This window comes from Homarus americanus, unplaced genomic scaffold (assembly GCF_018991925.1).
Source record: "Homarus americanus isolate GMGI-L3 unplaced genomic scaffold, GMGI_Hamer_2.0 scaffold16712, whole genome shotgun sequence".
NCBI classification, from domain to species: Eukaryota; Metazoa; Arthropoda; class Malacostraca; order Decapoda; family Nephropidae; genus Homarus; species Homarus americanus.
Window position 1 is genome coordinate 7,895,629 of NW_024757794.1, and position 27,047 is coordinate 7,922,675.

Below are 27,047 nucleotides of genomic sequence, written 5' to 3' on the forward strand. Positions count from 1 at the left end.
GCTCCCTGCCCCTCCCCCCCCCCTCTCCCCATGAACCCTCACACCCTCAACGCCCATGTGGTAGCTGAGGGGAGGGAAGGGAGGGGAGGGGGACGTTGCTGGACGGATGTTGTGAATATGTGAAGCTGACAGTCCTAGATAGTGTAAGTTTGGGTTAGTTGTTGAGGTCTGTGTGTGTGTGTGTGTGTGTGTGTGTGTGTGTGTGTAGCATTCGAGGCTGTCTGGTTCTGTTTTGTTTTGGTTTCGCTGTTTTTTTCGTCTGAAGGCATCGTTGTTGTCATCATCTTCATCTGATTTCACTTTCAATTATAGTTACCATCTTCTGATGTCATTATCATATACAGTCACCATCTTCTGAGGTCATTATCATATACAGTCACCATCTTCTGAGGTCATCATCATATACAGTCACCATCTTCTGAGGTCATTATCATATACAGTCACCATCTTCTGAGGTCATTATCATATACAGTCGCCATCTTCTGAGGTCATTATCGTATACAGTCATCACCGTTATCTGAAGCCCTGGTTAAAGGCTACTGTCCTTCCTGCGGGGAACCAAGGTTGCGTCAACTGGTTACGACACATAAATGGACAGATCCGGACGAGACCCTGGTATTATGAGGTCAGGTAATGGTCATATCAGGTTAACCTCAGGCTCTTGAGGTCAACCACTGACCCAGGGTGACACACAAACGAGCGGCGAGGTGAAGGATTGAGGGGTAACTTGGTAGAACGGCTGATCATTAGTATAAACGTCGGACCTTTAGACGGACGAGTTAGGGGGCCGTCTTTCCCGCCCGATCATTTGCGTCCAGGACATCGTTGACCTCACCATCTGGGCGTGAAGGATGGTGATGGAGCTGATGGTGAGGGGCGTTACTTGGTACGTTGATGATGTGATCTCATGTGATTGCGTCCGTGAAATATAGGTGGGGACGTAACACGGCTGGACGTTGTGACCGAATGATGTGAAGGACAGAGGGTGTGGAGGACGGGTGGGGGACGGATGGGATGAAGAAGGAAAGCGGATGACGGATGAAGAGAAGGGGGGAAAGCGGATGAAGAGTGAGGGGTGGAGGGCGGTGGGTGATGGCCGATGAGGGGCGCTGTTGGACGGAAGTGCGTCGCATCCCCTCAGCGTGGCAGACACCAGGAAGTGCCGTGTACCGGTTTCCTGTTTGCTGGTCGATGCGTTGTTGGGGGCCTGGCTAGGGCGGCGACTAACGACGGCCTGTTGGACAACCACCCTACACACTGACCACTACGGGGGGCGGCAGGGGTGAGGAGGTGGGTGGTAGAACCTAACACTCGTCCATCACCTCAGCTGTACTGTAGAGACGGGCAGCCGCTGGTCTCCTCACCTTCTTTTGCCTTTGATCATAAGAAACTAAAGAAAAGTTCATGCTTTTCATAGTTGGAGAAAGAAACAAAAGGGGGTCCTTATTTCATTTACGTCAGATCATTCCTTTGAGAAGTATCGAAGAATTTCCTGTGGCGATAACGGGAATTATGTCTGGACTGAGAGGAACCACAGAGTTGTAAACAATAACACAGTAGGAACAGGACCAGACACACAGGACCCGCCAAGCTGAGGAACCGCTGGTACAATATTATAATCTTTGGCTGCAAACACAACGTTGAGAGACACATGGTCCAAAATATCCACTCGGGGGAAAACTCCTTTAAAAATGAACAACTTTTTCTCTGGATCTTTTGAGCTCAACCCCCGAATCTCGTGGATAATTTTCTCATGCATAATAAGGCTATCTGGGTTTATTACATCGTTCTGTCGGACTCTTCATTAACTCACACTTTCTGGACGTTTTATTTCATATCCTTGGGTGATAATATTCATGTATGTATATGTACACCTTACTCCTAAGTTCACCATAGTTTATTTACCGGTTAATATACCTGACTTGAGCCCGACTTTACAGAACTCACTTTGGTTTCCTCAGATATATAAACACCTAACTAATTTTTTTGGTCTCGCTCTCTTTCGTCAGGCACTAAAACAAAACACCTGATTCTTAGCACATCACTTCGCCAGGTATCTGAAGACACCTGAGCCTCAAAGGACCCACACACCTGGTGGTTCAGAGTCTATCAGGCATACATGGCGTTACAGAGTCGAAGTTGGAAGTCTTTGTAGAGCAGTTTACCTCCTAGTGGGACCCTCTGCACGAACATGTCTAGGGTCATAAGACAGAGAGCTTTGCCGTTCATGAGGAACCTCTCGGGGAAGACCCTGGGCAGCTGGTGGGCTTCAGACACGTGATGAAGCCAGCGGTGGACGTCCTCACGACTCCACGTGCGCGGGTCTGTAAGATACAAACACACATCATACAGAGGAACTTCTTTTAGGAGTCTACAAATGTCAACAAAAGAGAGATGAATGAAAGTGTGTGTGTGTGTGTGTGTGTGTGTGTGTGTGTAGACTACCACGTAAACATACATGTGGTGAATGGAGTTGTATACGAAAAACAAAGACAAAGATGAATGGAAGTGAGAATTTATGTGGAATCTTCAGTCAACAAAACAGATGATGGCTTAACATATACTGTACATATAGTTGGTCAGTACACGTAAACAAATAATTTTACGAATGGGGAGGTACAAGAAACATAAGATTAGGTTAGGTTAGGTAAGGTTAGGTTAGGATAAGGTTAGGTTAGGTTGACATAGGTTAGGTTAGGTTACGTTGGGTTAGATTAGATTGAACTGGATTGGGCTGGGTAAGAATAGGTTTAGATTGGGTTAGATTAGGCTTGGTTAAGTTAGGATTGGTTAGATTAGGTTATGTTGCGTTAGTTGAGGTCGGGTAGGGTTTATTAGGTTAGGTTGGACTATAATTACGAGAAGACAGACAGACAGACACCCGTCCCCCTTTAGTCATGAACACTGGAGTCACTCCCCAGTATTCTTAGGTCAGTCCTAAATGCCAGTCGTAAGGTAAACTCGTTAATACCGTTTGGGTCACTGATGCGTTTCATCACTTACCCTGATATTAACACGGTACACGGAGGCGAGGTGGTAGTGGTGGTAATATGGTACACAGGGTAAAACTGTACATGGGGTAACACGGTGTACGGGGCGAGGTGGTAGTGGTTGCACGGGGTAATACGATATACGGGTAACACAGTACACGGGTTAACACGATACACGGCGTAAAACGATACAAGGCGTAACAAGGTACCCGGGATAACACGGTGCAGAGGTAACAAGGTACCCGGGGTTACACGTAAACCTCTGATCGACCGCAATCGACCATTAACTTGTCAACATAGATTTATATAGACACACGAGTGTTTAGCGAGGGTGAAAACTGGTGTGGGCGTTTTAAAGCTCTACAGGTGCGTGTGAAAGGCGTGTAAATTCTCTGGGAGCGTGTGGAAGGCGTGTTGGAGCCCCGGGGTCGCGTGGAAGGCGTGTAGGAGTCTTGGAGGCGCATGGACGGCATGTAGGACCTGTGGAGGCGCATGTAAGGCGCGTAGGAACCCTGGGGTCACGTGGAAAGCGTGTAGGAGTCTCAGGGGCGCATGGAAGGCGTGTAGGACCCCCGGAGGCGTATTGAAGGCGTGTAGGACCCCCGGAGGCGCATGAAAGACTAGTAGGACCCCTGGAGGCGCATGGAAGGCGTGTAAGAGCCCTGGGGGCGTGTGGACCAGTAATGATCAGGAAGTCGGGGTCGCGAGGTGGCGTCGTAGTCCTTCCTCCACTGTAATTCCTGCAGTCGTCTTCAACATGGCGTGGGGGGTGGTGAGGGGGTAGCGCGGAGGGAATGAGGGGGGCGGGGGTAGCGTGGGGGATGTGGGGAAGTGGAGGGATGAGGGAGGAGAAGGGGTAGAGAGTCGAGAGTGTGAAGAGGGGTGGAGGGTGTGAGTGTTAGTTATTGTTGGGAAGGGAGGAAGGGGTAGTTTGAGTGGTGGAAGGCGTGAGTGAAGGAAACATGGAGGTCGTGCAGGAGGGAAAGAAGAAGGTTTACCTGGAGGGGGGGGGGGAGAACGATTGACGAAGAATGTTTAGGGAGGATGGAAAATGAAGAGTGGGAGGGAAGAGGGAGGGACACGGAGAGGGAAGGAGGATCAAGGAAAAGGCGGAAGGGAAAGAAGGAGAGAGGGATGAAAAATAGAGGGAGGGTGAAGGAAGGAAAGTCAAGAAGGGAGGGAGGGAGAGGAAGGGGGAGAAGGGGTCAAGGAGAGGGCGGGAGGGAGGGCGAGGCTTTACACCCAACACAACATTACCCGGCGTGTAAACTAACACAGGTGAGTTATTACCGACACAGTCAAGGTGAGGACGGCTCAGCCAAGAGATCCCCTGGGGCTCTAAGGTATAGTAGGACACCTAGAATCTACTGGGACGCCCCTGGACTCTTATTAGGACATCTAGACTCTATTAAGACACCCAGAAGATGAACCTAAAAGATATCATTCGAGCAAAACTTAAGGAAACAATGAATGAAATCCAGTCAAGAGCCGCGAGGGGGGTGTTATGGTTTAGTAGGTGAGGGTAGTGGTTGTGGTTGATTGTGGTTATGATGGTAGTAGTAGTAAGTGTGGATGGTGGTAACAGTAAGTGTGGCGGTGGTAACAGTAAGTGTGGATGGTGGTAAAGGGTGTGACGGTGGTTAGTGATAGATGGTGTGGCGATGATAGTTGCCGTGGGTGTGCGGGCGGTGCAAGCGTACAGTGCAGGTGTTTCCTTTCCCTGAACCACCACTAGTACCACCACAACCACCTCGGGGGTCACCAACTTTCCCAAGCGACCCTTCCCCTCCCACTACCACCACCACCACTACTACTACTACTACTAATTGTAACAATACCCCTATAATACTATTCCTATGTACTACTAACAATAATAATCATAACAAAAGCAATGATAGCAATGATAATAATAATAATAATAATAATAATAATAATAATAATAATTATAATTAATGGTACAGAATGTAATAAAAGCATTTATACTGTATTATTATTATTATTATTATTATCTGGACACAACGCGAGGAGTTGGGAGGTGGGGAGGGGAGTGACCAAGTTCTCCCCACAGGCCAGCAGGTGCTACCAGCGACCCCCACAAGGTCGCCACCTTTCCCACCCCCTCCCTCTATTGCCTCCTCACCACCTCCATCACCCCTCCGCTACCTCACCACCCCCAACAATCCTCCACCTTCTGTTTTACCTCCCTACCGTCTCCAGCACACTACCTCCCTCTTTTTTTCTCCCCCTACCACTTCCACCACCTCTCCCCAACACACCCATGCTATCAATATCACCAATAACGTCCTCGCTGTGTGTGTGTGTGTGTGTGTGTGTGTCATAGTGGTTGAGGTAAACAGGAGCCAGCAGAGCGCGAAATTTCTAATCATTGGAGGAAAATTCTGAACAAGTGCGAAATTTTCTGAACTTTGTAAAAATGTTGACAAAGTTCAAAAGTTTGTCAGATTTTCCCTTAATTGAAGACGTGGGAATGTATGTGACGTCATGATGGAGTCTCAAAGGTTCTTAATATATTTTGTTTGTGGTGATGTGAGAACTTATATAACTGTCTCATGGTGGGGAGGAGGAGGAGGAAGGAGGTAAAGATAGAGGAGGAGGAGGAAAGGGGTGAAGACAGAGGAGGAGGAGGAGGAGGAGGAGGACAAGAAGTGGGGGGGGTAGGAGGAGGAGAAGGCAGAATAGAAGGAGGTAGAATGGAAAGATGAGGAGGAAGAAGAAAAGGAAGAATGGGGGGAAGAAGGAGGAGGGAGGGAGTGGAGTGGAGTGTGACACATTCCATCACGTGTTACAAAGTTCACTCCTCCCTTCGACCAATTAAAACCCGCAGGACCCCCCGCCTCCAGTACTCCCTCCCTCCCTCCAAACTGTAAAGAAATTGCACCATGAAGGGTTGTGTGTACGTGTCTTAGTCAAGGTGCTATTACTGTTATCATTATTGTTATTGATATTATCTTTATTTTTATTTTTATTATTATTATTATCATATTTATTATTATTGTTATTATTATTACCTAATTCAAATGTCTGTTTAAGTCCTGAATTATTTATACCTGTATGTGTTCAAAGGTCAGTTCAAAAGGTTCAAATTTAACGTGACTGTGTCTGATTTTTAACACACACACACACACACACACACACAGTATCTTTAGGCAGTAGCGAGCACCTCAAGACCTCTTATACACTTTAAACCCTTGAAATTACCTTTTAAAACCCCTGATACAACCCCTTAAAATCTATGAAGTCTTTGAACCCCAGATACGATCTCTTGAAAACTTCAGATATCACTCTTTAAAAAATTATAGAGTTGCTTCGTGTTTCTCTGCGTGTGTACTGACATACGCTGGGAGTCGCCCACCTAAACGCAAAGGAACCACGCGTGAGGTGCCACCGCTTACCTTGTCTTGTGGCACGCCAGTCAACCACGGCACCCGGAACACGCCCACGAGAGAGAGAGAGAGAGAGAGAGAGAGAGAGAGAGAGAGAGAGAGAGAAACGCTGACAAGACCCGACGGAAGCTACTCAATTCACTCAGTCACGAACGCTCGGGGTAAATCCTTCCGGCTATCTTGAATGCGACGGTATATAAACAAAACACTCCCTCCCCCCTCCTCCTTGCTCCGCCGTGCGGCTTTTGTTGATGTTATGCTAATAAATTTGCTCTGAAGTCATGTTTAACGTTGGATTCGCTCCACTGAAGCTTTAACCATTACACAATCTTTCAATGAAATTTTAAAATAAATATTGGGAATTGTGAAAAACCAAAAGAAGGAAATTCTTACATATCGACGCCATCTTTTGTGTCTTCTTTATAAAACGACACCAGGCAAGTACGTCCATACATCCATTAAGGGGTAGAAAGTTAACGTAAGGACTTTTGAGAATCCATCATTGTGTCGTAGCTTGAGTGAGTCAGTAAGATACATTCTCACAACACCAGTTACAGAGACAGAAGTTATCATTCGACCCTTTGTAAATCCGGGTTGAAAGTAGTAAATGAAGAGAAGAAAAAAGGAGGTACAGGAAATAGAATAAAAAAAAGGGAATGAGTCAACAGAGTAAAGGCATGAGAAAAGACGAGGAAATTATATTATTAAGATGAAAGAGAAATTGGAGGATGAGAGAGAGAGAGAGAGAGAGAGAGAGAGATCAACAATTCAAGAGTAATAATTGGAGTAAGCCTTGAGAGTTAAGTCTCTCTCTCTCTCTCTCTCTTATAATTAGTCAAGACCAATTAAAAGTAAGGTGTGACGGAGGGGGGGGGGGTTATGGGATGACTCACTACCTGTAGGAGGTGGAGGGGGACGGAGGGAAGTACCGGAAGTGCACGTTAGAGAGAAGGAAGAGGACGGAGGGGGAGAAGGAGGGTTCAGCATCCTTAGGACCTAAAGGCAAAAGGGTATATCATCATTCTCTTCCTTCATCTATCATAGTGCTGATCCTTCTATCTTCCCTCCCCCTCCTCCTTCTCGTTTTCCCTCCTCTACTTCTTTCTCCTCCTCCTCCCTTACTAAGGTGCACAGGCCTGATGCCTACGTAAGTGTGCAAGTGTGTGTATGGGTAGGTGCTTGTTTAGTCACGGAGAAACACACACACACACACACTGGTTTTGAACGCCTCAGTCAACACAGGTCTCAGGCGTGGAACACAGCACTGATGTTGTAAACACTTGATAGGATTGGCTTGTGGTGGAGAGATAGCCTGGGGGGCGAATAGGAACTAGGAAGAACAATAAAACCAAAAGCTAGAGGAAAGTAGTGAAGATGAAGTAGAATAGAGACAGAAAAACAGCAAAAATAACAACAGAAAGAAGATAACGGGAAAGGTGAAGATAAACCACAATAACAAGAGCGAGACTAAACAGGTATTTAAGAGGTTATTATAAGACAAACATAAGTGTCAGTGAATCACAATACGCCAGACACGCGAGCACATCCCAGCCCTCACGCCACGCCTGGCTATTTGTACCTCCTCACCCAAACTACCAGATAATGGCCGTATCCAGTATTGTTTTGGCGAGCGGCTGAGTCCCATGACGTCATAAACCACACCAGCAGGTCGTGATGGTTGCCAGCAACAAACGAGCAGTCTTCAACATGCCAGGAATGGCCCACATTACTGCCGCCACACGTCCGTTACGGTTGAAGCTTTCTCGCCAGGCCAACACCAGGAGGGCAAGTTCCCGCCACCCTACTTCCTCCCCTGATTGGGTATCGCCCTGTGACGTCACCTTAGTTTCCTCAACAAACAATATTATCACATTTCATATTTCTTATAATGCAGGATTATATTTTATTTAGTTATGTGTTAAAATCATATATGTAACAAACTATATAAGAGTACAAGAAGCCAGTTATTTACAGCAGTTGAGAGATTATTCAAGTGGTTATTTCCCGGGCGCTAAAACCAGAGCTTTCAGAGCTTGTGATAAGGGCCAGTAGGACATGGCTTGGAGGGGCCCCGGGGGGTACTCGTGCCTTAGTGGACTTACTACTGGGGGCAGGTAAGTGTTGCCCTGAGGGAGGGAAAGACGGGTAGGTAGTAAAGGTGAGGAGGGAGGGGTAGGAAGGTGGGGGGGGGGTAAGTTAAGTGTTGCTAAAGAGGAAGAATGGTGTTAGGCTCGTGTGACTGGGTGGCGAGGTTTATGTGAAGCAACTTTGGCAATACTGCATGAGATTGTGTTGTTGCTGTTGTTATTGAAGTGGTTGTTGTTGCCCCAGACCTCACCAGCCCCAAGCCCCTAAAAACATGTCTCCTACAACCATATCAAGGTAGACATAAAGACAGTATGGTGACCCTGTCCTTAAGGGTCAAAGGTTCACTGGTCAAATACTGTATATAGGTCATAGATGGAGTTTGGTGACCCCGCTACTGGAGGTCAGAGGTCAGGGGTGTTGGGAAGTGGAAATCTACGGACCGTACTTGAATTAGTTCAGTCCGTAGGGAGGGTGGGGACGGATCTGGATGTGGGGGAGGGAGGAAGGGAGGACAAGACGGACGGACCACGGGAAGCCCTCGGGAGGAGCCAAGGACGATGATGACTACAACGCTACCGTCCCCCACCCCACCCCCCCTCAAGTACCTTTCCTCCTTCACCTCCTACCCCCTCTCCCCCACCTTCTCAATCATGTCAATATTGTTATTATTGTACACTCTCTATCTTTCTGGCTATATAAACTGTTTCAATATCAATATCCACCCTACCCCCCACCCCTTCCTTCACGCACCCTACCTCCCCTCCCCCCACTCACCTCCACATTCCCTCCCGTCCCCCACCTCCCCGTCTTCACTCCCCACCCCCTCCTTCACTCACTGTACCTCCTTCCTTCCTTCTCACAACCTTGATGACCCCCCCACACACACTCAGGGAGTACAGACCGCAATACTCCTGTCTGGGAAACATGGTTGCTGCCACACACAAGCGGATAGATACATACAGACAGGCAGACAAATAGGTAGATAGACAGGTAGACAGACAAAGACATACAAACAGAAAGACATACAGGCAGGTAGACTGACAGACGCATATACAATTTTAGGGCCAAATTCTCAAAGATGCTTACGTCAAATTTTCCCCTAAACTTAAAGTACAACACAAAGACGAAAGACTTAAAATGGCGACGAAATTATACCGAGACTCTACCTTACCAATGGAATCATTAACTAATTTTGGATTCTGGGTGTTAATTATATCCCTCAACTGATGCTAAGTGAACGTATTTAGTTAAGGTAAAGTCTCATTGTGTTCCTAAAGGTTCAGTTACAAAGACTTTTTAGCGAACGAACCTTTGAGAATACGATGTTTACTTTTTGCTTTTAGGAGTCGCTCGTTTGAGTTGTGTTGGGGGAGGAAAGCGAGGAAGGGGGAGAAGGGGAGGAGGGGAGTCAGATAGCAAGACTCATTTTACGCCCCGCAATACCTGGAAATTACGGATCGCCGCCTAACTTAGTAATAAGGTCGGCAGATCCTTTACTGTACCGCGCCATAACAAAGTCCAAAGAGCCATTACTCGGTATTTACTGTAAACCACACACACACACTACTAACAATCTAACTTGCTTGACAAATTTGTTGTGATATATCCCCTTACCAAATTTGCTTCAAGTTTATTGATATTTGATTTGTATTATTGAGTTGACTCCTCCTGGACACACGTACTGACGGACGCTCGGACTGACGCAAAACCTCGACTTATAAGACCTCATCCTCAGACGGTGGGAAGAGGAGGAGGAGAAGAGCAGCAACACGAGAAGGAGGAGGGAGAGGGGCAGCAACAGGAGTAGGAAGAGGAGGAGGGAAAGGTGTAGGAGTAAAAGAAGAAGAGGAGAAGGAGGAGAAGGGGCAGTAACAGGAGTAGTAAGAGGAGAGGCAGCAACACGAGAAGGAGGAGGAGGAGGAAGGACAGCAACACGAGAAGGAGGAGGAGGAAGGACAACAACAGGAGAAGGAGGAGGAGGAGGAGGAGGGACAACAACAGGAGTAAGAGGACCTTTGAAGCTTCCTGTGTGACTCGTCTCAAGGATGTGGCCGCGATTACACTATTACCACATTTCCGCTCTACAATTATTTCTATAAATCTTTTCTCGCTCCGCCACCCTGCCACCGTTTTCCTGTGCGGGAGACACCACACCAGAACACGTTTTAGGTCTACCTGACGTGTTAAGGGTCCGTCGTGGTGCCCTGATATAGAGGAGGACGAAGTTTTAGGTAGACTGACGGTGGGACTGACGAGTTAGGTCTGTCACAATATAATCTGACGCGGAAGGGGAGGGGAAGGGAAGTTTTAGCTCTATCGTCGTCCTGTCGCATCCCTGACTTCACCCTACATAGCCTTCATGATTACCTAGAATGGTGACGATAAAACAGGGTCCTGACGAAGACCTTCATACCAGGGACTCCTCCTGACGTGGCGGGGACGTCGTAGAATATCAAAGGATATACGTCATACGTCGGCATCCGTGAAGGTTTGCGTCCGTGGGAGTATGGCGTACGTTAAATTCGGCGATGATGATGAGGGTGACGTACTATACGTTTGCTGGTCCTCACTACCACACGGACACCTGAGACATTCCAGGAATTTCTGGTGTGTTGCCGCAGCTGTTGTCGTGACGGTCTGTTGCTAAACACTTAGAGTACTTGAGTGTTCGTGTACGTGGGTGTTCATAAACGTGAGCTTCCGTGTCCGTGGGTGCAAATGTACATTCGTGGCGTCGTGTAGGTGATCATGGTTATTCATACACGCAAATGATTATTCGTTTGTGTGCGTGTGTGTGCGCGCGCGGGCAACTGGTCACCACAATACGGATTTCATTGTGAACAAGGAGTAAAGAAGCGTGTGGGAGGGGGGGGGCGACATGACAATGTCCCCCCCACAACCTCCCCCTCCCCCCCACACAACCTCCTCGTCCCCCCCCCCCACACAACCCCCTCGTCCACCCAGACAAGAAGAAGAAGAAGAGGAAGAAGAAAGCGGATATATAAACGTTGGTAAAGACCTGAATAAATAAAGTCACGTATTGAGCTTTGTTTTACAATGTATTTTTGTGTTGTTGAGTTTTTGGTGTGAAGGTGAAGGCATTTGCTCAATTTCCTGTCTGGTTAAAGAAAATTAATAAATACTATTAATAATAACAATAGTGTAACATAAATGCTAACAAAACAACAACAATAATAATAATAATAATATCACAAACACCATTTCAATTACCATGATCATTCTAAAAAAAAATCAACATGGCGATAAACATTAACAAAATAATAAAAGATAAACTATAATTTATTGAAGTAATGTAGCACTGGTCTCAAAGTTAATCGCTCTCATGTCAAGGATAAAGTGATCTCAGTTGCGTATGTTTAACGAGGAGGCGCTACAAAGGCGTCCCTGAATGTAGCAGAAGTGGCTGACTCGTCGCCCCGACCACTTGCTAATTGTGTGACCATTTTCCTGTCCAGAAATTGTTGGCCGACCCCGTAGTGAAATATTAGAGTTTCCGGGGCCTTTGGGTGTTTCTTTTTTGCTAACTCTCACACACACACACACACACGCAAATCTTTACTCACAATTACGCACCTAGAGTAAGATAAAATATAAGGTACGGTAAAACGCGGCAATGTTAATTTATGGATGTACAGTAAATATAACTAACCGCGCTGGTTGTTATTAGTGGCAGATATATTCACGAAATGCGATGACGATTTTATAATTTCTCTGCACTCTACTACCGTCTATGATACATAAAATAACGAATAAGGGATGAGAGACAAAAAAAAAAGATGCGGAACGAATTAAATTATGTAAAGCGTTAAAATGTGTTATGCACGGATGTAAGTATAACCCAACTGTGCTGGGTGTCTCCAGAAGCGATAATGTATACGTACAGAAGAGTTGCCGCCATTATTCTTATTATGTTCGTTATTCCCTTGTTTATCTCGATTGATTACTTTCGAAAAGGCATAGATATAAGAAGACAAGGCCACAAAGGGATAACAGAATAAACGTTGATTAAACAAACGGAAGTAAGGAACAATGAACGCTGGCTGGCGGATGGGAACGAAAGACCAAAACAAATGTTGACGGAAGGATTGAAGCCTATGAGAGCCAGGGGTAGAGGGTTGCCGCAAAGGATGTAAAAACAGAGACAAAAGGGACAGTAAAGGGCGAAAAATAGGGGAAAAGGGACAGCAAAGGGCGAGAAATTGGGAAGAGGACAATAAAAACCAATAAATGGGGAAAATGGGGGCGGTAAAGGAGAAATGGGAAATGGGGCAGTAAAGGATGAGAAATGGGGAAAATTGGAGCAATAAAAACCGAAAAATGGGGAAAAGAAGGCAATAAAGACCGAAAAAATAGGAAAAAAGAGGGCAATAAAGGAGAATTGGGGGACAAGAAGACGAAAAAAGGGGAAGAGAGGAGAGCGACAGTTGCGGACTAATGATAGGTCGGCCACTGTCCACTCGGGAATGTTAATGGTGGAGCGTCGCAGAAAAATGATCCGAGAAATGCTCACCGGACGTGCTGTGTTTTGTTATTATTGTTGTGACACGGACAGGTAGGACGTGTACCTTCACGAACCACGTACTGGCCTTGATTGTTTCGTGGAAGAGGACATGTACCTTTACGAAACCGCATTCTGGCCTTGACCGGTACGTGAACGAGGACAAATAAACTTGACTGGTTCGTGGAAAAGGACGAGTAAGACGTGAACCTTTACGAACCACGTACTGGCCTTGACTGGTACGTGTGACTTAATATGTTTAATTCACAATTGAAGTCTTTCTCTTGGTGTTGGGAAGATACTTGGTTCATGGTGTGTGTGTGTGTGTGTGTGTGTGTGTGTGTTTAAGCAAATAGTGTGAGTGAGTAATGCATTCAAGGATATGTTATAGGCTATTGACCATTGTATAGGCATGATATTGATTATTATAGAGGCAGAATATAAACAGCATTATAGTAACCATTATAGGCAGGATAGGGAAGAGAAAATCGACGTGAGGCCTAGCGCAGGGCATGGGGATAAGGGGTACATCCTGGGCAGGTGGGCAGGATACACAAAAAGGGGGGGTACTAAGAACAGGGGTAGAGAGAGAAGGGAGAAAAGGGGACGGAAGGAAGATGGACAGAACTACAAAGGAAGGAGGGAAGAGGAGGAGGAGATGGAGGGAGGGACGAGAGAGTACTAAGAAATGGTGGGCGATAATTGGATTCAGGAAAGGGTGAGGGAGAGAGGGAAGGGGTAAGGGGAGGGAAATAAGAGACAGTACTAGGAAGGAGGGAGGGAGGGAGGGAGTAGAGAATACAAAGAAAATATAAAATGATAAAATGATAATGAGAGGGAATACGGGAAAGGAAATGAAGGTCGTAGATGTAAGGAGAGAAGGAAGAGGAGGAGGAGGAGGAAGATGTAGAAAACGCAAGTAGGAAGAAGCGTCAAAAGAAAGGGAAGGAAGCACACCCAAAAAGAGGAAGAAAAAGACACAGGAAGGAGAACTAAAAGGAAGAACAAGGAAACGGAAGAAGGAAGAGATGAATAAGCGAAAAAGAAGAAGGAAGAGGAGAACCAAGCGTAGGAGGATCAAAGAAGAACAAGACACAGGAAGGAGTGAACACGTTCCAAGGAGGAAACCCCATTTCCTCCTTCCTTCCAACAGTGTCTTCTCTCTCTTTCTTCTCCACATCTTCCTATTAATCTCGTCTTTCTGTCTTCACTCTTCATCCTCCTCCTGCTTCCGTCTTTTCTGTATTCCCAAGTCTTCTCGTCTCTCTTTATCTTCTTCCATCTATCCTCTCGCTTCCTTTGCCTTTTCTCCATCGTCTTTATATGCTCAAACCTTCTCCATCTTTCAATCTATTTCCTCCATTCTCTTCTTCCCTGTTTCCTCTTCTTCTCCTCCACTTCCTAGCTATTTTTATCATATTTTTCTTTCTCCAGTTGCAATTTTCACTCACCACGTAAATCTAATAGACACGTTGCCCTCCCGCACAAGACAGACATTGAAGGTAAACATTACAGCTCGTTGCCCCTAAATACAGTGGGTAGCACGGACTCTCATTTGACTTAAAAAAAAGAAATCGGTGAAATTTGTAACTTTGTGGTCAATTTTATGCCTCGGGACATTTCCTTTTTTTAATGGTTCAAAGTCAAGTAATGTGGTACAAGCCCACAGCCACTTCCTAAGGCAACGTCACAGAAAAAAGCGTGCGAAACGTGTGAGGGCGAAAATATCATCAATTTGCGCGTGAAAATGTCCTCTTTTTTAGTAGGAAAATATAATAATTTAGCGCGTGAAACTATTACTTTTCGGAGTTGGAAATAATAATAATTTTGAGCGGGATATTTTGTTTTTCAGCGCGCGAAAATCTCATTCCTGTGCGGGGTAAAATAATTATTGTAAACATCAAGCCGGGATTTGACAATTATTAAATGGCGACATAAAAAAAAAAAGTATGGGCATTCACCAAAGAAGCTTACCATAAGTATTTTGTAATAACAGGACGCTAAAGTCATGGGAGGGGGGGGGGGGCGAAAAATCATAAAAAAACGCTATAAAAATCAACCTATTTTTATACTTCCATAATTATTTGCCAATTTTCCCCAGTTTATTCATTTCCACTTTGTCTATTTTCACAATTTACCATTTTTTTCTTTCTAGTCTATTTCCTGATTATTTCCATTTGCAACGTATTTTTTCTGACAATTGCCAATTTACAAATTTTTATCTTATTTATCAATTTTCAACCTTTCTGAACTTTTAACCATTTCCTCTATATTCCAATTTTCTCCCTATTTTCCAATTGCCTCCCTATATTCCCGTGTTCCCAATTTCCTAATTTGCACTCACCTCTACCGTATTTAGCGTTTTGTACCAATTTGCTTATTTCCCATTTCTACCAAATTTCTCCCTATTTTCACAATATTTACTCAATATCTCCACATTTCCCCATTTTACTCACTTTCTCCCCATTTCTCCATTTTAACAATTTCTCCCAATTTCGCTAAGTTCCCACTATTTTCCCATTTTTTCTCCCATCTTCTTCCCCCATTTACCTACTTCCTGGGCCTACCTGTAGTTACGGTAATTAGCTCACTCAGGCCGTGTTCGCCTCTGCCTGTCGCTCCGTCAATGTCGTATTAAACAAAGCGAGCAGACATCTCCGTAAACCTGCCACCCGTGAAGGCTGCTGTTGATATAATCACCTACAGTACTCCTGCTGAGAGGAGAGGGCGGGTGGGTGGGGTTAAAGAGGGTGACTGGTTGGGTGGGTGGGAAGGGTGTGGTTAAAGAAGAGGAAGGGGGTGAAGGTGATGGTTGAGAAAGGGGTAGATGGGTGGGAAGGAAGGGTGAGGTTAAGGAGGAGGAGGGAGGAAGGGAGAGGGACGGAGGTGGTTGAGGTGATGGTTAAGGTTAAAGTGGGAAGGAGGAGGAAGACGCAATGGGTTAGGGAGCGAGGGAGTGAAGGAAAGGGGGTGAGGGGGAGAAAGGAATAGGACTAGAGGGGGTAGGGCAGGGATGGAGGGAAGGTCGTAATTAATAACTATATACATCTTTACTTTTGACAAGGTAGACACTAAACCTAAAGTATACGTCCCTAGTGCCACCCACACTCACCCTTAATACCACCCACACTCACCCTTAATACCACCCACACTCACCCTAAATACCACCCACACTCACCCTTAATACCACCCACACTCACCCCAATACCACCCACACTCACCCAATACCACCCACACTCACCCTAACACCACCCACACTCACCCCAAATACCCACACCCCAAACCCTATAACCCCTCACCCTTAATACCACCCACACTCACCCTAATACCACCCCTCACCCCTAACACACCCACACTCACCCCTAACCACCCCACTCCCACCTAATACCACCCACCTCACCCATAATACCACCCCACACTCACCTAAACCACCCCACCACCCACAATACCACCCACACTCATAATACCACCCACACTCACCCTAAATACCACCCACTCACCTAATACCACCCCTCCCTCTATACCACCCACACCACTAATACCACCCACACTCATATCATACCACCCACTCACCCATTCCACACCCACAACCCACTCACCCCAACACCACCCACTCACCAATACCCACCCACACCTCACCCCTAACACCACCCCACTCCACCCAAATACCACCCCTCACCCTTAATACCACCCACACTCACCCTTAATACCACCCACTCACCCTAATACCACCCCTCACCTAAATACCACCCACTCACCCCTCACCACCCCACTCACCCACATCCCCTCACCCTAAATACCACCCCTCACCCCTAATCCACCCACCTCACCCAATACCACCCACACCACCTAATACCACCCACACTCACCTAATACCACCCACACTCACCCCTAATACCACCCACACTCACCCTTAATACCACCCACACTCTTCATACCACCACCTCACCTAAATACCACCACACTCACCTAATCCACCCACACTCTACCTCATACCACCCACTCACCCCTAGTGCCACCCACACTCACCCTAAATACCACCTACACTCACCCTTAATACCACCCACACTCATCTGGCCTTCCCTACGTAGAGACGATTAACCTTCCCACCCACCCATCCACCTACCTACTCTACTATGCCACCCACCTGTAGCTCACGGATGGGCGGCTCCGTCCTTGGAACGCGGATATAGTGTGTTAATTGTGGTGATGCCCCTATGATACACGACCTCCATACAACGGACCACCTCTTTATAACAAACCACCTCGCTATACCGGACACCTCCACTATATACCGTATAGTTTTGGTACATCAAAGAGTCTGCATATAACAGACAACTTCCGTATACCGACGACTGTATGAAATTACTTTATAAATTTATTCACTAGAGATGGATAAGTTTACGTAATAATAATAAGGATATGAATAATGACAATGTTCTTACAAGAAATAATATTTATTCCTATTATGTTTTATTATTGTTATTATACGTCTAACATTATCAACCGGACCAACCAAACCTTGACCAGCTTACTAAAATGATATTGATTCATTTCCTGACTCAGAGTAGGGGAGGATAGGGGAGGGGTGAGGAGGGGCGAGGAGGAGGAGGGGGGATGGGATGGGGGAGGAGGGGAATGATGGAGAGGGAGGAGGGAGGCAGGAAACGAAGCAAGTTGGAGAGGTGAGTCAGGTCTGAGTTCACACTTGAGTAAGATGAGTGACCATTAGTCAGTGCCAAGGGAAGGGGTGATGCTACTTGGCACCCCTCTTTCTGGCTTCCTCTGACGTCACGCTGGCACCATCCATCCGGGGAAATGGTTGGAGTCGTTGTCTCTCCCTCACTTTTATTAGCACTATATCCAATATAGCACCCTATAACCTATACTGGCACCCTTATACCCTATACTAAAATCCTTTATACCCTATAATGGCACCCTTATACTTCTATACGCACCCTTATACCCTATACTGGCACCCTTATAATTTATACTGGCACCCTTATACCCTATACTGGCACCTTATACTATACTGGCACCTATACGACTTTATACCTATCTGGCACCCTTATATCCTATACTAGCACCCTTATATTCTATACTGGCACCTCATATCTATACTGCACTTATACCCTATACAAGCACCCTTATACCCTATACTGGCACCCTTATACCCTATACTGGCACTTTATATCCTATACTGGCACTTTATACCCTATACTAACCATTCTATATGGCACCTTATACCATACTACCCTTATATTCTATACTGCACCTTATATTCTATACTGGCACCTTATACCTATATTTGGCACTATATTCTATCTGGCACCTCATACCTATACTGGCCCCTTATACCCTATCTGGCACCTTATACCCTATACTGGCACCCTATACCCTATACTGGCACCCTATACCTCTATACTGGCAACCTTATATCCTATACTAGCACCCTATAATTCTATACTGGCACCCTTTATATTCATACTGGCACCCTTATAACTTATATAACTGGCACCCTATACCCTATACTGGCACCTTTATACCCTATACTGCACCTCTTATCTCTATACTGGCACCCTTATATCCTATACTACAATTTTATATCCTATACTAGCACCCTTATACCCTATACTGGCACCCTATAATCCTATACTGGCACCTTATATCCTATACTGGCACCTTATATCCTATTCAGCACCCTTATACTATACTGGCACTTATACCCTATACTGGCACCCTTATACCCTATACTGGCATCTTATACCCTATACTAGCACCCTTATATTCTATACTGGCACCCTTTATATCTATATAAGATCTATATTCTATACTGGCACCCTTATACCCTATACTGCCCTTATACCCTATACTGGCACCTTTATATTCTTATACTGGCACCCTTATACCCTATACTGGCACCTTTATACCCTATACTGGCACCCTTTATACTCTATACTGGCACCCTTTATACCCTATACTGGCACCTTATACCCTATACTGGCACCCTTATATCCTATACTGGCACTTTATACCCTATACTGGCACCCTTATATCCCATACTAGCACCCTTATATTCTATACTGGCACCCTTATATTCTATACTGGCACCCTTATACCCTATACTGGCACCCTTATACCCTATACTGGCACCCTTATATCCTATACTGGCACCCTTATATCCTATACTAGCACCCTTATATCCTATACTGGCACCCTTATATCCTGTACTAGCACCCTTATACCCTATATAGCACCCTATGGCCCTGGGCACTACCCCTGGTCATGGTTACAGTGCCACACCACGAGGCTGTGACCTGACTAGGGAGGAAATGCCTCGGGAAATAAAGGTACTGAAGCTCTCATGACAGACGACCGCCGCCATCATTACGAAAATCGTCTGACCAAGAATAACTGTTAAAATGTCAGGGTGGTTTAGCAAGTGTTCATCATGGCAACGGCGGTGTTCTCGGGGTTATTTATCATGGGGTGTTCTCGACGGGGTGTTCTCAAGGCTACTCACCATGAGGTAGGGTGTTCTTGACGGCATGTTCTCGTGCTCTGAGGGTCTTCAGGGTGAGGTCATGCACGTGATAGAGCCAGGCCGCGCTCATCTCCCTCCTAGGGGGATAGTCCTCCCCTGTAGGCGGGTACTCCTCGGTGGGCGGCCGCCGTCCACCACCCAATCCGCCCACAACTCCCACCAACACGTCTGAACGCATCTGTGGACAAAGACAAGATGACGTCGGTTAATCAAGTCAATCTGACACACACAAGTAAGCAACATCACGCATGATGCATCAACACTTACAGAAACTATCTCCCAGTCAACAAGAACAGAAACTATCTCCCAGTCAACAAGAACAGAAACTATCTCCCAGTCAACAAGAACAGAAACTATCTCCCAGTCAACAAGAACAGAAACTATCTCCCAGTCAACAAGAACAGAAACTATCTCCCAGTCAACAAGAACAGAAACTATCTCCCAGTCAACAAGAACAGAAACTATCTCCAGTCAACAAGAACAGAAACATCTCCCAGTCAACAAGAACAGAAACTATCTCCCAGTCAACAAGAACAGAACTATCTCCCAGTCAACAAGAACAGAAACTATCTCCAGTCAACAAGAACAGAAACTATCTCCCAGTCAACAAGAACAGAAACTATCTCCCAGTCAACAAGAACAGAAACTATCTCCCAGTCAACAAGAACAGAAACTATCTCTCAGTCAACAAGAACAGAAACTATCTCCCAGTCAACAAGAACAGAAACTATCTCCCAGTCAACAAGAACAGAAACTATCTCTCAGTCAACAAGAACAGAAACTATCTCCCAGTCAACAAGAACAGAAACTATCTCCCAGTCAACAAGAACAGAAACTACCTCTCAGTCAATGGGTCAGTAAGTCACTCAGGTTTAGTATTCATAGGGCTAGACGACGCAGGTCAACATCAAATAACAAGTACAGAAGAAGATTTGGAGAAGTGTTCAGACCAGACACCCCAGCGACACAACACTGTCCAAGGGGCCATAACACTACAATACTGACACAAATTACTGATTGTCGAACTCGTCACAGATTTTTTGTATTTAATAATTATGATATATATATATATATATATATATATATATATATATATATATATATATATATATATATATATATATATATATATATATATATTGCTTGGTTAAGAGCCATTAATAATTGTTTGAGTTATCGCTTTTATAATTGCTAGCCGCATGGACGGGCCTACGCACGGTCATAATTATACATCAACCTGTACGCTATCATTATCTTAGTAATTGTTACGATGTGTGTTATCACTGATATTATTACTACTATTACTATTATTTACGCTATTATTATCATTACTACTGCTATTATTATCATAGTAATATAAAAGTCTTACGTGAAAAGCACCAGCTCTGTGGATCCTATATGAGGAAAGGAAGTCAACAATTAAATGAAACTTAGAGCAAAACCTTGAGTGTCCTATTTTTAAAGAGCTCAAGGAAACAACCTCAAAAACTGTGCTGGAGAGAGAGAGAGAGAGAGAGAGAGAGAGAGAGAGAGATCAGGATTAAGAATAATAATTGGGTAGATCAAGAAGTTGTGTGTGTGTGTGTGTGTGTGTGTTAGAGCCCTGGGTATGATGTAGGAGCTCCACACACACCCAACCTCAACACTTGCCTCCAGAAACACACCAACAACAACACAGTATAAACAATAACACCTTAATGACTTAACACCGTGAGAACACCAGCAGGTAAGCATCACACCTGTCGAGAGATCACAGCACCTTAATAACTTATGTGAACTTGTACAGGTAAAGAATGGAAGGAAAGCCTGAACATCCAACCACTGTTCAACACGTACTTACACCTACCAACCACTGTTCAACACGCCCTTACACCTACCAACCACTGTTCAACACGCCTTACACCTACCAACCACTGTTCAACACGCCCTTACACCTACCAACCACTGTTCAACATGCCCTTACACCTACCAGCCACTGTTCAACACGCCCTTACATCTACCAACCACTGTTCAACACGCCCTTACACCTACCAACCACTGTTCAACACGCCCTTACACCTACCAACCACTGTTCAACACGCCCTTACACCTACCAACCACTGTTCAACACTGCCTTACACCTACCAGCCACTGTTCAACACGCCCTTACATCTACCAACCACTGTTCAACACGCCCACATCTACCAAACACTGTTCAACACACCCTTACACCTACCAAACACTGTTCAACACGCCCTTACACCTACCAAACACTGTTCAACACGCCCTTACACCTACCAACCACTGTTCAACACGCCCTTACACCTACCAAACACTGTTCAACACGCCTCTACACCTACCAAACACTGTTCAACACGCCCTTACACCTACCAACCACTGTTCAACACGCCCTTACACCTACCAAACACTGTTCAATACACTACCCCAAAGGTTACCTCCTACTTCACCTTTGTAATCCTCAAACCATAAACTGAGTAAAGAACACTGACTTGTATAAAGGTTATCCCAATGTAAATAACTACAGGAACAATAGATTACACACACAAGGGAAGCTATACACACACAAGGGAAGCTATACACACACAAGGGAAGCTATACACACACAAGGGAAGCTATACAAGTTAAAACAATTAATTAAAGGTCTGGCCCTAATCTCATGCCATAAACAGTGACTTATTAGGGTAAGGTGTAAGGTGTTAAGGATCATTAACTTCAGGTGTATGTATGTATGTATGTATGTATGTACTGAGTAGGTATAATTTGACATATGTTACTGATAGATAGATATAAAAATAGATGATTGATGGAGAGTGAGATAGAGATAAATGAATGAAATAAATTTACTGTTCATGTGGAAAGAAAACGTCGAGAGAGAGAGAGAGAGAGAGAGAGAACACCTTTCCATGGCCACACACCGATACTAAACAAAGAGGAAGACGACTCTGGAACACGAGTCTAAACATCTTACACAGTTACAGTCAGCCAGTCATACAGTCAGTCACCCTTGGAGGTTTACAGCCAGTCAGTCAGTCACCCTTGGAGGTTTACAGCCAGTCAGTCAGTCACCCTTGGAGGTTTACAGCCAGTCAGCCACTCACCCTTGGAGGAAACGACATAGATATCGGCATAGACAGCAACATAAGCAAATTTGCTGATGACACTAAAATAGGACGTGTTATTAAATCTGACGAGGACTCCGCAAAACTACAGGAAGATCTAAAAAAAAATTTCGAATGGTCTGAAAAATGGCAGATGAAATTCAACGTGGACAAAGCACCCAGTATAGGAGATGTAAACAGGGAAACCAGATACCAGATGAACAACGATGCCATAGAGAAATCCGACTGCGAGAGTGATTTAGGAGTAATGATAAGTAGGAACCTTAAGCTAAGTAAACAATGTTTTTTTGCTCGTAACAAGGCTAATAAAGTACTTGGGTTCATACAAAGGAGTGTTAGTTACAAGACTAGCGAGGTCATCCTAAAACTGTATCTTGCTCTTGTGAGACCACACCTGGATTACGCAGTTTCAGTTCACCCAATTCACCATCTGGTACAGAATGGAATTATAGAATCCTTGGAAAATTAGAGGGAATAATGCAAGACTAATCCCGGAGCATTAGGAACCTTGAGTATAGAAGTGGGTTAAAAAACATCATAAATTTGCACCTCCCTCAAGAGATGTAAAGGTGAGGCGACCTGATAGAGGTGTATAGAGTGGAAGGCAAGGAACAAACAAAGGGACATTACAAGGTACAAACTATCCAACCAGGGCAGACTCGCAACAATGGTTTTTAAATTAGACAAATTTAGATTTAGGCGTGAAATAGGTAAACACTGGTTTGGAAACAGAGTAGTGGATGAATGGAACAAGTTACCAAATATCATCATTAACTCGAATACGCTGAATAGCTTCAAACATAGGTTGGATGCTTATATGAGCAATAGGGGTTGGGTGTAAACGGGACTGCCCAGTATGGGCCAATAGGCCCGCTGCAGTTTCCTTCATTCTTATGTTCTTATGTTTACAGCCAGTCAGTTAAGTCACCATTGAAACTTAGAAACAATAAATACAAAATATTAACAATAACAACAACAATAATAATAAATAATAACAATAATCAAATAGTGCCCGCGGTCTCTCCAGATAATCGTGACGTCACACACAGACAGACATCAAAACCTTAATTAACCTCAACACAGTTTCCCTTCGCTGCTGCGTTACGTCATAAAAAAAATACAATTAATAAGTTTATGAGGAAGAACTACAAATAAATTGTGTTATGAATTTACTACAGGTTTCTTAAATAAATCGTAAGTCGATAACTAGTGATGCGAGGACGGCTAAAAATGACATAACCTAAACCTTACTTAATCGGTCCAAATCTAACCTTATGTAACTGAATATAACCTAACCTAACTTAACCTTATTTAGCCAATCTTAACTTTATTTAATCTAATATAACGTAACACTATTGAGTCTTTAACCTAACCATGCTTAATTTAACCAACTAGACCTAACCTAATATAACCTAACCTAACTAATCCTAACCTATTCTCCGACACGCCGTGGTTCACTGCGCAGGCGTACGACAACCAGCTCAGCCTTGTGTATACGTGAAGGTCATGTACACAGGCTGTGACGTACATGGCTACCTCATGAGAGAAGAAGGATCACCTGAAGATTAGACACCCCAGTAGCTTATTTCACCTGAGCATTAACCAACTTAACGCTAACCTACTGTAATTTAACGCTAAGGTAACCTAACGCACAACCTAACCTCACATTTAATCTAACCTAACCCAATTTAACACCAAACTAACACTAATTAATCCTAACTTAACACTAAACTAACCTAACTAATTTAACCCAAATTAACACTATACTAACCTAACACCAATGTAACACTAAACTAACATTAATTCAGATAAGGTAGTTATGGGTGCAGTCTAAGTGTAAGATATCCGCCATTTTGTCCTAATTTTGTATAGATTGCGAAAGTTTGAGAATCAGGGAAGGGGGAGGGGGAGAAGAGTCACGGGTCAAAAGGTCACGGGTATTCATCACCCACCAATAGAAACGTCACTTTAAACTCGCCCGCCAATCAGCGTCTGTCAGTACCAAGTTGTAAACGTCTTATAAATAATAAACACGTAAACAAAAACATAAACATAAACATTACACAAATAAAAATATACAGAAAATACAAAAAAAAACTACAAAATACAATTATTATAACCCAATATTTATAAATTGTTATATATGGGTGATATGCATATGTGTTACTGATAATAGACGTCCAGGTATGTATCTATCTACACTAATGGCAAATGTAGTAAAATAATATCAATGCTTAATGAAGGTCAATTAAAGAAACGTTCATTAATTATCAAAACTTAATAATACAATAAGATCTACCTGTCCAGCACAAGGCCGCACCTCCTACCTTTTGTTAATAAGTGACGATGAACGCGGAAATAAAAACCCAAGTCACAGGTTTACCACTTTATAGAAACCAGACACTACCGCTCACGTCTTTACTCCGCAACGTCTGACAGAGGACTAATTTTCCCAAGTTTGAAAACCCATATGGTTCTAATTTCTCCCAAATGTCGTACTGTGTTTCCTTAAAAAAAAAAAAATAGAGCTTGTAATCTACTATTTTTTCCCGGTTTTATAAGTTTATAAATTGTTATATAGAGAAAAGATTCTGCATATTTGTATGTAGTTTAGGAAAACGTATTTAGTTGGAGAGTGATATTTGGAGGGTGGGACAGCGTTGTTGTTATTGGGATCGTGCGTCTGGTAGCTGAGTGGAGCGGAAGTTAGCCTCGGTACAGCTGACACCAACTTCCCGCGCCGCGACCTCTGATGGCCGGGCACGGAAATCACTCACACTCGCCGCACAAAGAAATGTAAAACTGGTAAATATGCTGTAAATAACCCGCACCGATACGAAGAGACGCCTACCTGCATACCTGGCCGGGGGAGTGTAAATTACCGTCCCCCTCCCAAACATGCCATGAAAACGGGATTATCTTAAAATTGTTCCTGCTGAGACGCACGAAGAACTAAAATAGTCTTATTTTGCAGTTATTATTTTAAAAAAAAACCTCTTTCTGAGGTATTAGTGAAATATGTCTTGAGCGCAGTAAGTACCAGCATACCTGAACAAGGGTGTTGATTACCTCTCTACCATTAACACGGGGTTTTCATTTCAACAATATCTCACGCTTGGACGCACAAAGAATTACATATTACTGAATGGCTATATCATATAATAACATATACAGTATATTGAGTTGTTTCTAAGGAGTGAGTAATATAGCCTACTTCTGAACTAATACTGTACGTTTATCATGTGAAAATTATCTAGATTATACAACCGATATATAATATTTGCATAAATGCTAATGTTGATTGGTTTTAATTTTGCTGAGTCTCTACCACACACTGTACTATGGTTTTATCAAATTTGATGACGTTTTGCTTTTATTATTCTAACTTGATGTGTAGGTAACGTTATTAAAGACAATGTTTACCTATACTTTGCGTTATGATAATCTATCTACATGTTCGATCATATAATACTGTATACACCTGGTGGAGTCCTCTGTGTGTGTGTGTGTGTGTGTGTACAATGTACTGTTACATAGGCAGTGCAGGTATAATGTATATCGACAGTGCAGGTATATACACGATGTATACATGTGTACAGGGTGATTCAGCAAAGAGTTCATTAAATTGGAGGATGAAATCCTTGAATAATTCTAAACCACAGGGTCTCTATGATAAAATGTCACATTCTACATATGCCCACGTGTTCATGACAGGTGCGAGCAAATTAAACATAGTCCAGGCATTCTGGGACGCGTCAGACAATTAATGGTACGACGTGCACAGGCCTGCATTGAGGCAGAAGGGGGCAACTTTGAACATTTCCTTTAGGTTGTAACAAAGAGGTGTCACATTGTAGAGATCTGTGAATAAATGATTACAAAACCTACGGGGGTTCCACTTCAAATTCACTCTCATTAATACAACAACTTAAATGTATTATAACATGGAGACTATGCAGAATCTGACATTTTACCAAAGAGACATTGTGGTTTAGAATTATCCAATGATTTCATCCTCCAATTTAATGTACTCTTTGCTGTATACAGCTTAGGTATACAAACAATGTATATAGACAGTGCAGATATACATTCAATGTATATATACAGCGCAGGTATACAGTGTATATAGACAGTGCAGGTATACAATGTATATAGACAGTGTATGTATACACACAATGTATATAGACAGTGCAGATATACATTCAATGTATATATACAGCGCAGGTATACAGTGTATATAGACAGTGCAGGTATACAATGTATATAGACAGTGTATGTATACACACAATGTATATAGACAGTGCAGATATACATTCAATGTATATATACAGCGCAGGTATACAGTGTATATAGACAGTGCAGGTATACAATGTATATAGACAG

General features: G+C 44.0%; 1 protein-coding gene across 1 annotated transcript; it reads right to left on the reverse strand.

The window, feature by feature from the left end:
* Window positions 1-1,010: 1,010 nt before the first annotated feature.
* LOC121857697 (transcription factor ETV6-like) lies at window positions 1,011-25,099 on the reverse strand. The gene is made up of 3 exons (XM_042353776.1): window positions 24,992-25,099; window positions 19,525-19,723; window positions 1,011-2,324 (listed from the first exon to the last, which is right to left on the reverse strand). The coding sequence occupies exons 2-3, from the start codon at window positions 19,721-19,723 to the stop codon at window positions 2,110-2,112; spliced, it is 414 nt and encodes a 137-aa protein (XP_042209710.1). The 5' UTR covers window positions 24,992-25,099; the 3' UTR covers window positions 1,011-2,109.
* Between the last annotated feature and the right edge of the window lie 1,948 nt (window positions 25,100-27,047).